The sequence below is a fragment of the Manduca sexta genome, chromosome 12 (assembly GCF_014839805.1).
Source record: "Manduca sexta isolate Smith_Timp_Sample1 chromosome 12, JHU_Msex_v1.0, whole genome shotgun sequence".
Classification (NCBI taxonomy): domain Eukaryota; kingdom Metazoa; phylum Arthropoda; class Insecta; order Lepidoptera; family Sphingidae; genus Manduca; species Manduca sexta.
In genome coordinates, this window is record NC_051126.1 from 792,409 (window position 1) to 808,396 (window position 15,988).

Sequence of the window (15,988 nt, forward strand, 5' to 3'; positions counted from 1 at the left end):
ACCTTCGGCAAGGGATACCAGGACCTTCCAAGTTGGGCAGCAGGCTTGAAAGAGCGCCCGCTGCCCGGGACAATTTTGTCCGCAACACCGTGAAATGGGTGCGAAACTCCCATCGGCTATCTAAAACCAAACCCAAGTACTTCATACTCTTGCCGATGGGAATCCGCACCCCCCACAACGATGTGGGCACCGGCCGGTGGCCCTCTCCGAGGCCCATGAAAGCAAATGGCCTCGGTTTTCTCGAGGGCCACCTTCAGCCCCAAGCGCCGAATACGATCGACTACATGGCCGGTGCCCACCGCCGCCAGGATTGCGGCATCCTGGAAGGTCCCTGATGCCGCCGTGACCAGCGTGTCGTCAGCGTAGCAGGTCACGTCGACACCCCGGTGGTTGGTACCACGGAGCACCCAGTCGTACCCGATGTTCCACAGGAGAGGGCCCAAAACCGAGCCCTGTGGAACACCGCACGACATCGCTCTTCGGTGCCACCCGTCGACGCCCGGATACACCACGTCCCTGTCAGACAGATACGCGTGCACCAGACGCCGAAGATAGGGCGGCACCACGTGATACCGCAGTGCTTCGTGGATGCAGGGCCAGGGCAGCGAGTTAAATGCGTTGGAAATATCCAACGATATCGCTATAACTACGCTGCCTCTGGCCACTGCTTCCTCCGCCTGTGACTTCACCCGCAGAATCGCGTGGACGGTAGAACGTCCCTCCTGAAACCGAATTGGTTGTCGGCCAGATCTGGACCGACCCTCTCGAGATGCTCGACGAGGCGAGCATGGACGATGCGCTCGAAGAGTTTGGCGACCTCGTCGAGCAACACGATGGGCCGGTAGGCCGACGGCGACTCTGCGGGCCGTCCTCCTTCTTCAGCAGGACGAGCTTCCCGGTTTTCCAACGCGCCGGGAAGACGCCCTGCTCCAAACAGGCGGAGAATAATCTGCGGAGCCTCGGACCCAGGTGCTCGAGGGCTAGCACCCACGCTCTACCGGGGATGCCGTCGAGCCCTGGGGCCGTGTTTTGCTCCGCAGTCGAAGCACCGCCGCCCGCAATTCCGCGGGCGACACCTCCGGGATATCCCTTGCCGAACTCATTACCGACGATGACGCCACTTCCGGTGACGCCATCGGTGGAGGAGTGGTCTCCACGGTGGCCGGGAACAAGGCCGCGACTACACTGGCCAGAAGGTCTGGCCGGAGACTCTCCGACAGTGGGGCGCCGCTGGGCGAAGCTTGTTCATCACCAAGCGATAAGGGCGCCCCCACGGGTCCCCGTCGAGAGTCCCCAGGAACTCCTTTCGAGCCGCGACCTTGGCCCTATGAACGGCCACCCGCAGCGCTCTCTTCGCCTCTTTATAGAGGCCATAGAGCCGCCGCTCCTGGTCCTCGTGGTCCTGCTTCTTCGCCTGCGGCGACGATGCCTGGCGTACCGGCGGCGCGCAGCAACACAAAACGCACGCAACTGCGCTAACTCCGCCGACCACCAGTACACCTGCCGCCGCGGCGGACGACGGAGGGCCCGGGGCATGGCGGCGTCGCAAACGTCCGACATTGCCACCCCGAACCACTCCGCTTCCTGCTCGACCCGCACCGGAGATTCCGGTGCGGGGAGCCACGACACGACCAGAGCGGCCAGACCTAAGGCCTCCCTATCGAGGCGACGTAAAACCCACCGCAGGCCGCCCTGAACAGGGGCACTCGACACACCGCCGGGTTGGACACTCGCTGACGCGGAGACGTCGAACCTGATGTAACGATGGTCCGACAACGTCTCCACGCCCGCAAGGACTCTCCAGCCCCGAACACGACGCGCAACGGCGGGACTCCCAAACGACAGATCGACAATAGACCCGCCGTTGTGTCGCACGCACGTGTCCACCGACCCCCTGTTCAGGACGACCAGGCCAATAGAGATCGCCCAGTCCTCCAGGACCTCGCCTCGAACGTCAGAGCTAGGGGTCTGTTGGGGGAAAAATACACTCCGACTATCCAAATGTCCCCCAACAGAACCGCCACACATCCCTGGCCCTTCGCTACTTTTTCGAAGGGCGGGGAGCCGGCGGCTCCCTGGGTGATGATAGCTACCGAACCGCCAATGTCCCCTGCCCAGTTATCACGGGGAGGGACAAAATACGGCTCGGCAACCACGGCCACTTGCACCGACCACTGCGCCATGCTTTGGGACAACAGGTCCTGAGCGCGGGCGCAGTGGTTGATGTTCGCCTGGAGGAACTTTAAGTCCATTATTGGACGACCTCTACTACTTCCATCGCGACCTGCGGTGGGTCTGCCGTCTGTGGCTGAGACACGGCCACAGCGGCAACAGCACTACGTTTCGGGGCGCGACGCTGATTGCGGCGAGAGGGGGCGGGACACGCCTTCCCCCCTAGCCGGTGCCCGGCGGGCTTCCCGGAAGCCGCGCAGACTGCGCAGTTCGGCGCGGCATCACACTCGCGGGCCTTGTGGCCCGCCTGACCGCAGCGATAACAAAGCTCGCTGCGGTCTACTGCACAGTCGCAACGCTCCCGCACATGCCCGGACTCCAGGCACCGGAAGCACCGCATGGGCCGCGACTCGAGCACGGTTACCCGAGCCGCGGTCCAGCCGATTAAAATTCGGCTCGCGCCCCGCACTTTTTGTGCAGCCTTCATGGGCATGCGCACCCATGCGCTGCCCACCCCGAAGCGGTCGGGACGGACCTGTCCCACCTTTACCGCCTCGAGGCTGCACTCACCGGCCTTCGAGAGGGCCGCTGCGACTGACTCAGAAGTAGCTGTATAATCCAGCTCTGTCAGTCGCAGTTCCACTGTCTTAGTGGGCCGGGAGATCCGAACGTCCTCCGACCCACTGAAGCACTCCTTCAGCCTCGCGGCGAAGGAGTCGGCCCTCTCCTCAGAGTTGGCCCCGGGCACCTCATACATAGGGGCACCCGTGGCCGTAAACTTTGGCCTCAGTCGGCCAATATCAAGGCCGGTGAGGTCTACCTTGCCCTGCGCCTCCGTCAGGACCTGTTTGTATGTGAGCCCCTTGGACACTGCCGCCGGCGTCAAAGAAATAATGACGGCCGCAGAGCGTGGCGGGCGAATCTTCGGCTCAGCCCGGCGCGGCGGTTGCTGCGGACTCGCAGCCGGCGCCGCACCGGACCTGGGCTTCTTTCGCCCGCCCACTACGACCGTCCACTCGCGGTCCATCGATGCCGGCGCCGGCGGCAGCGGACGGGGCTCACGTGGGGCCTGCTGCGGGGGGGGAACGGGCTTCTTCGCCCCCCCGGTCCTTCTCTCCCTGGGCTTTTTCCTTCCCCACGCCCTTGCCCTTACCCGAGGGAGGGTGGGAGCTCCCCACTACGTAGCCCCCCTGGACGGGAAGCTCCACAGGGGCACTGCGCACTTCGTGCGCCAGGTAGGGTCTCCGAGCCGGCCCCATAAGCGCCGACTCTACCCTCGCCTGCACCATGGCCTCCATCCGCTCCAGGACGTCCTCCATCGGAGCAGACTTGGAGGCCGTCTCCAGGTCCTCTAGGCGCCGGCGGAGCGAGGTATTCTCCTCCTGGAGTGTCTTTAAAGACGCCTCCAGGCGGGCGCTCTGCTCCCTCCACTTTTTTCGCCTCGTGCTCGAGGCGAATTATTTTTGAGGACTCCGGCTGGTCCACGTATTTAATGATGAGGTCGGTAACCTCATTTAGGGCCTTTTGGGAGGTCCCCTTGAGGTTTCCCGACTTCTTCACAATGCGCCGCACCACGTCTCCGCAGCGCAGCAGGTCCTCCTTGGAGATCACGCGGTCCTCATCGACCTGCATGATCTCGACCTCGCCGGCAACCGGAGACCTCCGAAACTGGAGCAACGTCGCCAGTTCCTCCTCCAACTGCTCTCTTGCCCAGCTGACGCTTCTGCGCGTCCCGCTCCTGGCGGGTCTTTTGAGGCCCGTAACAGTCGTAGGCGGACGTCCTCGCCCCCGACTGTCCGTCGTCACTGTTTTAGGGAGAGGCTCGTCCGTCTCACTCGTCAAGCGAGAGGATTCCCTCCGAGGCCTTCCCTCTCGGGCCGACGAGACACTCTCGCTCGACTCCGAGTCTCCTACATAAAAGCGGCCCACTAAGGCCTCGACGGGCTTCCCGCCCTCCCCACCTGTCACCACCTCCGCCTCTCCAGCCGGAACTGGAGTAGGCAGCCTCTCCAGCACAACCACTGGCGTCTTATTTAAAATTGGGTTTTTTTCAATGTTATTCATTTTGGTTCCCACGAGTATGGGGGAAATAAAAGTCCACCCAGGCAGTGCCCCCTGTACCTGGGTAAGCCTAGCGTAACCCGCCAAGAGGGTCGGCCTGTACTCTGGCGGGGGTCGCACTCGAGACCGAACTACCCATCGGCCATGCATCCCTCGCGGGTGCGCCGCCGCTTGGGATTCGGGGTAATTTTTATAGAGGTTTTCTTCCTCGCAGTCCGGGCGGTTAAGCCAAGACCCTCGGTCCGGCAGGAGCGCGAGACATAACCACCGACCTCCATACCGGATTACGATCTGCGACGGCGACAATGGGAGAGGGAGTCCCCCCCACTGCCTGCTCGGGGCGGGATGAGCGCACACCGAGCCCGTCGACACCTCCGGACAGAACCGGGGCCGCCCAAGATGGGCCAATCTCGTCAACTGTAACACGACGGCCGCCGCAAGAGGCGACGACCGCCAACCACCTCGGTTGTCAGGATATTAGCCAGCGCGCAGATCAGCCTGATCGGTCTGATCGACGCGCCGTTGCCCAGGGTGCACCACGAGGAGGTTTCCTGACCTAGCACCCCCACTCTACATCTAACTAAGCTATCCCGCTTCAAATATAAAAATCATATTCATCAAACTGTAAAAATAAGAAGTGAATTAGTTAGTCATGTAACATAGCTTGGTCGATAGTATTTCTAGTTTATACTGCACTGGCTTTTGCTCGCAGTTTTGCCCGAGTGAAGGAATTTTCCGGAATATTTCTTTTTTTTCGACTTACTTGATACATGTATCGTTATATTATTACCAAAGTACATAAAATCATTATAAATTGCAGCCTATGAGTTATTCTGATGTATAACCAATATTACTGTAAAGTTTCATTCAAATTCGTTAAGTAGTTTTCTCGTGAAATAGGAACAAACATATATCCATCCTCACAAACTTTCGCATTTATAATATTAGATTTAATGAAATTGCTTTCTCTAGTCAGCGTGAAACCAATGACATCGACGAATCGACGAAATATCGTTGTTAATGTAAACTGTGGTAATTATTCCCGATTGTAACCTTAATTGCCTTGTGTAAAAAAAAAAAAAATATGTAAAAAAAAATCTTTATCAAGAATATAACTTATTTAAGTAACCCACAAAAATACGAAACGCACGCAGTTTTATATGTGTTTTCTCGGGTTTACTTTGATATTATTTTTTATTAAATAATGTGAGTCCATATTTTTTACTTTTTTAATTATACATTGTTGCATTTTTTTTAAAATGGCTCGGCAAAGCGGTATTCAGTCTAGCGTCAAGGTATGTAAGGTGTGGAGTGGATACTCTGGTCCGATTCGCAGGTCGGGCAAAATTTTGTGTTTCTAACACCATTTACTATGTAAGTCCTCCTTTAAAGGCCTTATCCAAATAGAGTTGGGAAGCCCAACATGTGCAGTCATAATACAAATTCGAGGATAGAAGGTTGTTCATACTAAATATTCGCTACAGTCCGTTACTAATGGTTTCACGGTTAAACCACGGCTTTTGATGAATTATAACAACAAGAAAGTATACAGGATATTTTTTGAAATTTGTAACAGACTACTTAATGAATAAACAGAACAGTATTAAATTGTGTATATATAGATAAACACTACTATTTACTTATGACTATGATAAGGGCCGAATTATTTTGGGTATATAAAGAAGCATGCCAACGAAACACCTGAGTCTATTCGTCGCTTTGAGACCTTGTGAACAAAAAAAAGTAAGGTGAAAGGAGGTTAAAAATAATGTACGCGGTAATTTTTGTGTGTCTCGCAGGTATCCTCGCTCACGTCCATGGAGATGCAGACAGACAACTCGAAGGCAAAGTCGCCGTCGTGACCGGCGGAGCTAAGGGCATTGGCTATACAATAGTAGAGAATTTCCTAAAGAACGGAGTCAAAACCGTCATAATCGTCGACAAAAACCGAGCGCGAGGGCTGAAGGCGGAGGAACAACTCAACTGTAAACACGGTGGCAACAGAACAGTGTTCATTTATGGCGACATCACTAAAGATTTAGACAGAGTGTCAGAACAAATCTTTCAGTGTTACGGGTGCGTCGACATCTTGGTGAACAACGCTGGGATACTGAACGAGTATGAACCAAAGAAGACGATTGAGACTAATGTTATGGGTACCGTACTATGGGCAGAAAGATTCTACAATTGCATGAGAAAGGACTGGGGAGGAAAAGGAGGAACCATTATCAATATAGCATCTATTACTGGTTACATGAGTGATCCGTTCATGTACTTTTATAGAGCATCAAAGTTTGCTATCATTGGCCTCACTTTGGGCATGGGGCATGAATACAATTATTTGTCCAGTGGAGTGAGAATGTTTGCAATATGTCCAGGATTTACACGCACGGATATGACACTGAGTCAACAACTGACTTTGGATGAGCATGTAGAGGTTTTCAGTAGATTCAGCGAAGTCGCGCGTTGGCAATCAGCTAACCACGTCGGAGAAGTTGCAGTTCTGTTGTTCAAGACTGCCAGTACTGGCACGGCGTATACCGTAGTAGGCGGTGCACCTCCAGTAGTGTCTCCTGATAGAGAAAACACCACAGTTGATTTTATCCTTAGCTTGTAGTTTCGTCATATTTTTCTTTAAATATTAAGTGTATTATATGTCTTATGTTATTACAATTATATGAAGGTATCTATAATTATGAAAACAAATCTATAATTCCCTTAAACTTTATGTTTAGAAATCATCACTTTTTACCATTTTCTCAAATTCCGTACTCTAATATTAAAAATATGATTGTATAAATTTTTTTAAACCAAATAAAACGTAAAACAATATTGTATACAATTATTAACATAACAACGATTTAAAGCCTCGTACAGTTGTTTAAACATTAAATAGACGATCTTGAAAGTTTGTTATTAAGACTTTTAAATAGCTATGAAAATACTTTAAGACACCCTATTACTAAGTTCAAGGTGGGATATTGTGAAATTAGTGCTGATTAACTTAAAAACGAGATTAATAATAATAATTATCTCGGAACTCAGTAAATTTGGAACGTCATTCATTTATTTAGTTTCATTTTTAAACTAAAATGACTGGAATAATTATGAGATCCAAGTAAATGATATTGTGAATTTTGTTGTATTGTGACTTTACAGCTATTTTTGCGTTGGATTTAGTTCAATCTACTTCTTACATATAAATGTATATGTATGTATGTTAGATAATATGTATATATATACACATACATATACACATGAAGCATCACAGCTCTGTTTAGGGTATTAGGCGGAGATGTATCATCTTAGCGTGAGAGTTGTATATTCCATTTATTTTTAAAACAAAAAAATAAAAACTTTTTACCAAAAAATTTAACCGTCTCCAAAACAAAAATATTTATTTAACATAACCAGTTGGAGTCAGTGACTGATTAAAACTACTAGCTAAGCTAGATAAATACTTGAACAATTAACATCAGTAAACAATGTAAAATCTATACTAATATATATAGCTGAAGAGTTAATTTGTTTGTTTGAACGCGCTAATCTCAAGTAGTACAGGTTCAAATTGCAAAAAATCTTTTAGTGCTGGATAGCTCATTTATCGAGAAAGGCTATAAGCTGTACAACATCGTACTATGACCAATAGGAGCGCGGCGCTAATGAATAATGTTGCTAAATCGAGAAAAATATTAATTTTGAGAGCGTTCTTCGCGTGCGCCGAGTCAACGGTTAAATTTACGCAACCAATATGTATGACGTAATTGTTCCCCTTTAAAAGTTTAAAAAAATATATTATTATAAAACAAAGTCTCCCGCTCCATCTCTTGCTTGTCTGAACGCGATAAACCCAAAAACTACCCTACGGAATTCGATGAAATTTGTTATGGAGAGAGTTTGAGACCCGGGAAAGGACACAGGACATAGGCATTTTCTGCTGGTGGTAGGACATATTTTATATCCGCCCAGATAGCAACCACCGTACACAGGGTGTTAAAACCCGAAATAGTGGCCCACGTATGTGTGTCGCGTTCCAAGATCAACCTGTGTATATCCAGTTCCAACAGGTCGGCATAATTGTGTCGTCTGTCGAGGTGTAATCATCTCTTGTCAGTCGTCATTCTATTGGACACCACTCCACTTGCCAACTGGTTCAGTGGAGCCACTTCACTTACTTTTCACCAGAGAAGAACGAGCATGAAATTTTGGTGTTGCTCTTTTCAAATATCAGCCTTGTATTATATACTATCCCACTGCTGGCCACGGGCCTCCTATACCACTGTGAGGGATAAGTCCTTAGTCCACCACGCTGGCCAAGTGTTTCCTCACGATGTTTTCCTTCATCGTTAAAGCAAGCGATAATTCACAAAGAATACACATATTATTTTAAATATTTCAGAGATGTTTGCCCTTGGGATTTGAACCTGCGGATATTCATCTCGGCAGTCCGTTCCACACCCAATTAGGCTATCGCCGCTTCCAAAATCAAAATCGTATTTATCATACTGTAAAAGTAACAAGTAAATTAGTTAGTTATGTTTATCTATATATAATTATATCTGCCGATTATATCGTTATATAACGTTTAACCAAATTGTTAATTAGAAAATATCGTAAGCAGTCTAGTTAATGTAATAGATATATTCTTAATAAACTAGCTAGTATTACAATGTAGGATGTTAATTGTTGTTTTTTTTTACTAATATATTATAATATGATCTTTATTTGACGTTCCCATAGAACCGAAACCTATTGTAGTAAAAAGCACTTCTGATTGATCTTACGGGACCGCACGATACAAGTTGCCCAGTGTGGGGACCGTTGATTGATTAATTTCGTATATTACTGTAAAATTAATACTTTGTATATTCTTTACGTATAGACCTTTTCTGTTAAATAAAAATATTTTAAATTTTTTCATGTAACATGCTCGGTTGACAGTATTTCTAATTTATACTGTATTTTTGTTCTATAAAATGCAATTGCTTTCTCGAGTCAGGGTGAAAATAACACCATTAATTCCTTTCATGGAACATTAAATATCATTGTTATTGTCAACTGAGGTAGTTATTCCTCATTGTAATCATTATAATTATTATTGTTAACATTAATTGCCTTGTGTTAAAAACGACAGGTCTTTAATTATAAAACGATATCGGAATTTTATGTCATAGTAAAAAAAATAATTGAACAAAGCATTTTCTCACAAGTTTACTTTAATATTAATTTTTATAATAATAATATGATTCCATATAATTTATTTTATCAATATACACTGTTGCATTCAGTCTCTCGATAAAGTATGAATTTGGATGGGGAAGTCTGGTTCGATTTGCAGGTCAGGTAAAATTTTGTGTTTCTAAGAAGATTTTCCGGGCAATTCCTCCTTAAAAGTGTTATCCAAACAAGGTTAAGAAGGCTCAAAATGTATAGACATAATACAATGCTGGTGATAGAAGGTCATCTCATGAACTATAGCATTTTTTTGTATCGCGCATTAATAACGCGTTATAGCTACCGCCACTGGAAGGGTGAGTGGAAGGGTAATGTTGGTTTCAATGATCTTATGACCCAATGTCGATGCTCGCGAGTATAGCGTCATCCGAGGGAGCAGTAGGCAAGTCACATTATACGTACACACACCAGCATGACTGTAACTGTGGCTTTCTTTGGTGTATATAAGACGGTGTTGGGATATATCGTTGTACTAAGATAGACTTGCAACCCGATTCAGTTAATAAGGGGATAAAGGAGCCCCTGAAGCCCAAAAGATTTTCTTGGCAATTACAACAGCGGGAAACCTACACGCATTGTCGTCCCTCGAGGTAGAATCATTGGAGTAGATGAGCGAATAGCTCCTCACTCCTCGCCCTAAAATCCCCACAAAGTCCCCACCACTACAGTAACGCGAGTTGGAACACAAAATGTTGCAAGAATTCACAGAATCTTTACAGAATTTGTCATAATCCACAATAAATATATACTAAAGATCGTTACTAATAGATTCACGGCTAAACCACTAATTTTGATGACATAACAACGAGAAAGAATACAGGACACCTTTTAAAATTGGTAACAGACAGAAATAGAAAATTACCTGACAATGCGCGATTATCTTAATGAATAAACAGAATATATAAACAAACAGCACTGTTTACTTATGACTTTGATGGCGGCCAAGACACTTTAGGTATAAAAAGAGGCATGCTAACGAAACACCTGAGTCTATACGTGGCCGTGAGAAGTTGTGAACAAAAAAAAAATAAGTTGAAAGGAGGTTTAAAATAATGTACGCGGTAATTTTTCTCTGTCTCGCAGGGATCCTAACACAGGTGCATGGAGATCCAGACAGACAACTCAAAGGCAAAGTCGCCGTCGTGACCGGCGGAGCTAAGGGCATTGGCTATGCAATAGTAGACAATTTACTAAATAACGAAGTCAAAACCGTCATAATCGTCGACAAAAACCGAGCGCGAGGGCTGAAGGCGGAGGAACAACTCAACTGTAAACACGGTGGCAACAGAACAGTGTTCATTTATGGTGACATCACTAAACATCTGGACAGAGTGTCTGAGCAAATCTTTCAGTGTTACGGGTGCGTTGACATCTTGGTGAACAACGCTGGGATACTGAACGAATATGACCCAAAGAAGACGATTGAGACTAATGCGATGGCTACCGTACTATGGGCAGACAGGTTCTATAATTGCATGAGAAAGGACTGGGGAGGGAAAGGAGGAACCATCATCAATATAGCATCTATCTCTGCTTACATGAGTGATCCGTTCTTGTACTTTTATAAAGCATCGAAGTTTGCTGTCCTTGGCCTCACCTTGGGCATGGGGCATGAATACAATTATTTGTCTAGTGGAGTAAGAATGTTTGCAATATGTCCAGGACTTACACGCACAGATCTGACACTGAGTCAACAAATGACTGTGGATGAGCAAGTGGAGGTTTTCAGTAGATTCACCGAAGTCGCGCTTTGGCAGTCAGCTAACCACGTCGGGGAGGTTGCAGTTCTGTTGTTCAGGACTGCCAGTACTGGCACGGCGTATACCGTAGTAGGCGGTGCACCTCCAGTAGAGTCTCCTGATAGAGAAAATACCACAGTTGATTTTATCCTTAGCTTGTAGTTTCGTCATATTTTTCTTTAAATATTAAGTGTATTATATGTCTTATATTATTACAATTATATGAAGGTATCTATAATTATCTAAACAAATCTATAGTTCCCTTAAACTTTATGTTTAAAAATCATCACTCTTTACCATTTTCTCAAGTTCGGTACTTTTAAAAATATGTTTATATAAAGTTTTTTTAAACCAAATAAAACATAAAACAATATTGTATACAATTATTAACATTACAACGATTTAAACCCTTGCACAGTTGTTTAAACATTAAATAGACGATTTTGAAAGTTTGTGTTAATGATTTCTTTTTATGAGATCTGCCGTGGTTATCACCGGGGGTACCCTACTAACGGTGTACTAGCGATCCCCGGCTTAGCAACCACGACAGTCCCTGTGAGGATTCGGTAGGCCCTACCGTTATCACCGAGGGTGCCAGCGGAAGGTACGCTGGTGACTCAGGACTATCCGGTCTCAGGGGCTGGGAGGAAGAAGGAAGGGGATAGGGTGAAGGATGAGAAGAGGAAGGAGAAGGAGCCCTCTTAGAATAGTTGGAAGGGAGAGGGAAGAGAAAAGTTCGCGAACTCTAATAGGCCTCAATGTGCATTTAGTAACCATGAGGTATATATGCCTAGGGTAGCGGCAAATGCGCCCCCATGCATGGGCGTGCATTTGATGTGGAGACCAGGCGCACAAGAATTGCCTCTAGGGGTGCCTCTTTAAATAGCTTTGAAAATACTTTAAGAATCAAAGTGAAACGAGTGTCTGGGTCGCTGGAGGCAGTACTACGGGAAGACTAGGGGCACCTTATTACTGAGTTCAAGAAGGTAAGTATGAGGTTTTATTAAATTAGTGCCGATTTTCTTAAAAAGGAGGTTATCAATTCGATATGTTTTTTTATGTTTGTTATCTTGGAACTCGAGTAAATTTGAACGTCATTCATTGATTTAATTTCATTTTTAAACTAAAATGACTGGAATATATATGTGATCCAAGTAAACGATATTACGAATTTTGTTTTATCGTGACTTCAATTATGTTTTTGCGTTGGGTTTAGTTCAATCTACTTCTTACATACAAATGCATATGTATGTATGTTAGATAATATGTATATATATCCGCCCGTATAGCGAACGCCGTACACAAGGAGTTAAAACCCGCTTTAGTGGCCCACGTCTGTGTGTCGCGTTCCGGGATCAACCTGTCTATATCTAATTCCAACAAGGCGGCATAATTGTGTCGACTGTCGACGGGAGGTCATCTCTTGTCAGTTGTCATTCTATTGGACACCACTCCACTTGCCATTGGAGCAGTGGGGTCACTGCTGTGTCTCTATAAAAAAGGCTATTTTCTATCCCGGAAAAATATAAAGCGGGATTTTTATCCTGAAAAATTCTAACGCGAGCGAAGCTGCGAGCAAAAGCAAGTTTGAAATTAAAAATTTACTTACGTAAGGTAATGGCACCAGTATGTGACATACGGAAAATAAGTGTTTTTTTAACTACAAAATAATTCAAAACCATTTTTTTTTAAAGTCAGTAAATAATTACATGCTTAACGTTATGTTTGAAATAATGACTGTTCCCTTCCTAACCTAGTTTCAGCCACGGTGGCATATCTCAGCGGAAGGCAGCTAAGTACGCAGCTGTTGTAGTGCACAAGTGTGTGCGCAATGCACAGTTCCTACACACTCAGTCCAATGGGACGGCAATCCGAAAGCCTGGAGAGAGATCAGGCGCAGGACCAAAAATTTACGAATATTGGCGTGTGTCGAACACAGGTGCTGCTACTATATCACCATTTCCGGTTTAATCCGGTTTAGTCGTTATCAAATAATTTTGCAAATGGTAGTTTAATCGCTCTATATATATTTGAAGAGTCATACCTCGAGAATTTGTTTTTTTTTGTTTCAACTGAATGTCGAATCTAGCTTATTATTCCCGACAGCAATGTTTGTTCAATGTTGCTTGCCGGCTGAATTAAGCACTGGCAGTCTACTCATAAGGACAGAATACGACAGACTTAGTAAACCAAAAACACACCTTTTCTAAATGAAATTCTAAAGAACACAGATAGAAACCTATAAATAGAAATTATGGATAATTTTATTAACATTGATGTAGTAATATTTGAAAAGTTCTTCATAGAAAGATCAGTCACACAAGTAAGTCAGGTTTGGAGAATTCCACCACGGTATCCCCTGCCTGTCGTAAGAGGCGACTAATAGGGGCCACGAAGGGGATCGTCGGCGGGCAGCAGGGGGCTGTCTGCCCTAGTGCATTTTTGTGCGTCTTAGCACAATTTTCGGCTGACTCCCGGGATGGACGGCAGTGTGCAGTAGGCCTCATGCTGCCGTAGACGCCGAGGGCGTCCTTCGGTGCGCGGGGGCTCCTGAGCCCCTCCCCCCACAGGAGACGGGCCGCACTAGGCGGCACCACGCAGGAGCGGCTGTGGAAGTAGACTTAGACATTTCCGTCGGAGGAAGCTCGCAGTCGTCCCTAATGCGCCAAAGAGGGCCACCGCGGAGTTTTAGTTGGTATGCCGTGCGTTGTATATAGGTTAGGGACTTGGCCCGGCGGTCGCCTGAATGTCGACATCAAATCCGGGCGGCGCAATGCCGGGTCGTAAGGCACGGTGACCCCAACATAACCGCTCAATCGCCCCCCACGAAGGCTGAGCGGTAGTCATAAGACATTTTCACCGCGAAAACAAAAAAAAAAAGTAAGTCAGGTAGCTTCTATTGTTCACGTATTGTCAGGACATTACACAAACAACACAACAGTATATTTTATTACATTGCACATATAGATAAACGTTTCTATTAATTTATGCATAACACAAACATTGAAGCATTTTCCTTGTATAAATAGACAGATAGCACTTGAATCTATTTGTAGTACAGACTTCATGAGTTACAAATAAAGAAACAATGTACGTGGTCACTCTCATGTACCTCGCAGGGATCCTCATACACGTCCATGGACATTCAGAAAGACTTGACGGGAAAGTGGCAGTCGTGACTGGCGGAGCTAAAGGCATCGGCTATGCAATCGCAGACAATTTACTAACAAATAAAACTAAAATCGTGATCATCGTTGACAAAAATCGACCACGAGGCTTAAAAGCGGAGAAACAGCTCAACTGCAAACACGGTGGCAACAGAACCGTATTCATTTATGGCGACATCACTAAAGATTTAGACAGAGTGTCTAAGATAATCTTCCAGACTTACGGGTACGTCAATATTCTGGTGAACAATGCTGGTATAATGAACGAATATGATCCGAAAAAGACTATAGATACAAATGCGCTGGGTACTGTGTTGTGGGCAGACAGATTCTACAATTGCATGAGAAAGGACAGGGGAGGGAAAGGAGGAACCATCATCAATATAGCATCAATGAGTGTTTACTATAAAGATCCATTTTTTTATTATTATAAAGCGTCGAAGTTTGCTGTCCTTGGCCTTACCTTAGGCATGGGGCATGAATACAATTATTTGTCTAGTGGAGTAAGAATGTTTGCAATATGTCCAGGATTCACACGCACGGATATGACACTGAGCCAACAAATGACTATGGATGAGCAAGTAGAGCTTTTCGATAGATACAAAGAATACGCGCCTTGGCAGTCAGCTCATGACGTCGGGAAGGCTGTAGTTCTGTTGTTCAGCACCGGGACCACCGGCACTTCATACACTGTGGACGGCGGGAAGCCGCCAATAGTGTCTCCTGATAGAGTAAATATCTCTATTGCATTTTTGGACAGCTTGTAGTATCAACATAATGTCAATAAATACTTAATAGTTCTAAATGTATATTGTAGGTATATTATGTGATTACGTATAATATTATTACAATTGCAATTTTTTTTTTCGTTCTATTATTTTTTGAGAGTCTGCCTGGGTAGGTACATTCGGAATGGCTATTTCTGCCGCCAAGCACCAGTGTGTAGTCACTGTTGTGTTCCGGTTCGAAGAACATTGTATCTAATGTAGCTACTGGACATAATAACAGTTAATATCCCATGTCTCAGTATGGAGAGCGCAGTGGAATAACCAACAATACTTTGTAATTCAAGTTATCGAATGGTGTTTGTTCTGTTTATGGACGATCGTATCGCTTACCATCAGGCGAATGTCGCCTTGTTATTTAAAGCAGTAAAAATAATAATAATAAGATGTACAAAAGTATTGATGTATGGTGTGGTACTTTGGGTGCATTTCCGTCTACCGCTTCGGATGTAAAAGCATGTGTATGCGGGCGTGTGTTAAAATGTAAATAATATCCGCGGACCGACTGAGCAATGTATTCTATTGCGTAGCGTTGCTATTATTTATGAACAGGAGTTACCTGTGAGCATAGGTCCATATAACCAGATTCCTGCTGCTTTGCCTTCATGTAGTATTGAAGTAGAATCTAATTATTGTTAAAACGATTTGAAGTATGCATGTATGCATATTAGTACCAAAACTTCTCTGGGAGTACTCACCATCAGTGTAAAATTTCTAAATGCTAGTCTTTTTTATCCTTGTTTGGAAAAATTCTTTATATTGACACGGCATTGTGACTACTACACCTGATGATACACGTAATTTAAAAATATGTCCAGGGACATTTTGA

General features: G+C 45.8%; 3 protein-coding genes across 3 annotated transcripts; all 3 read left to right on the forward strand.

The window, feature by feature from the left end:
* The first annotated feature begins 5,956 nt into the window (after positions 1-5,956).
* LOC115451225 (15-hydroxyprostaglandin dehydrogenase [NAD(+)]-like) lies at positions 5,957-7,368 on the forward strand. The gene has a single exon (XM_030179463.1). It carries the CDS (start codon positions 6,002-6,004, stop codon positions 6,848-6,850), a length of 849 nt encoding a protein of 282 aa, XP_030035323.1. The 5' UTR covers positions 5,957-6,001; the 3' UTR covers positions 6,851-7,368.
* A 3,080-nt stretch (positions 7,369-10,448) lies between these two features.
* Positions 10,449-11,656, forward strand: LOC115451224 (15-hydroxyprostaglandin dehydrogenase [NAD(+)]). Its single transcript, XM_030179462.1, has one exon. It carries the CDS (start codon positions 10,521-10,523, stop codon positions 11,367-11,369), a length of 849 nt encoding a protein of 282 aa, XP_030035322.1. The 5' UTR covers positions 10,449-10,520; the 3' UTR covers positions 11,370-11,656.
* Positions 11,657-14,135: 2,479 nt separating this feature from the next.
* LOC115451206 (15-hydroxyprostaglandin dehydrogenase [NAD(+)]) lies at positions 14,136-15,172 on the forward strand. The gene has a single exon (XM_030179445.2). The coding sequence runs from the start codon at positions 14,296-14,298 to the stop codon at positions 15,139-15,141; it is 846 nt and encodes a 281-aa protein (XP_030035305.1). The 5' UTR covers positions 14,136-14,295; the 3' UTR covers positions 15,142-15,172.
* The last annotated feature ends 816 nt before the right edge of the window (positions 15,173-15,988 follow it).

Coding starts and splice junctions, on each gene's coding strand:
- LOC115451225 (XM_030179463.1), top strand. CDS start 6,002: ATGTACGCGGTAATTTTTGTGTGTCTCGCAGGTATCCTCGCTCACGTC.
- LOC115451224 (XM_030179462.1), top strand. CDS start 10,521: ATGTACGCGGTAATTTTTCTCTGTCTCGCAGGGATCCTAACACAGGTG.
- LOC115451206 (XM_030179445.2), top strand. CDS start 14,296: ATGTACGTGGTCACTCTCATGTACCTCGCAGGGATCCTCATACACGTC.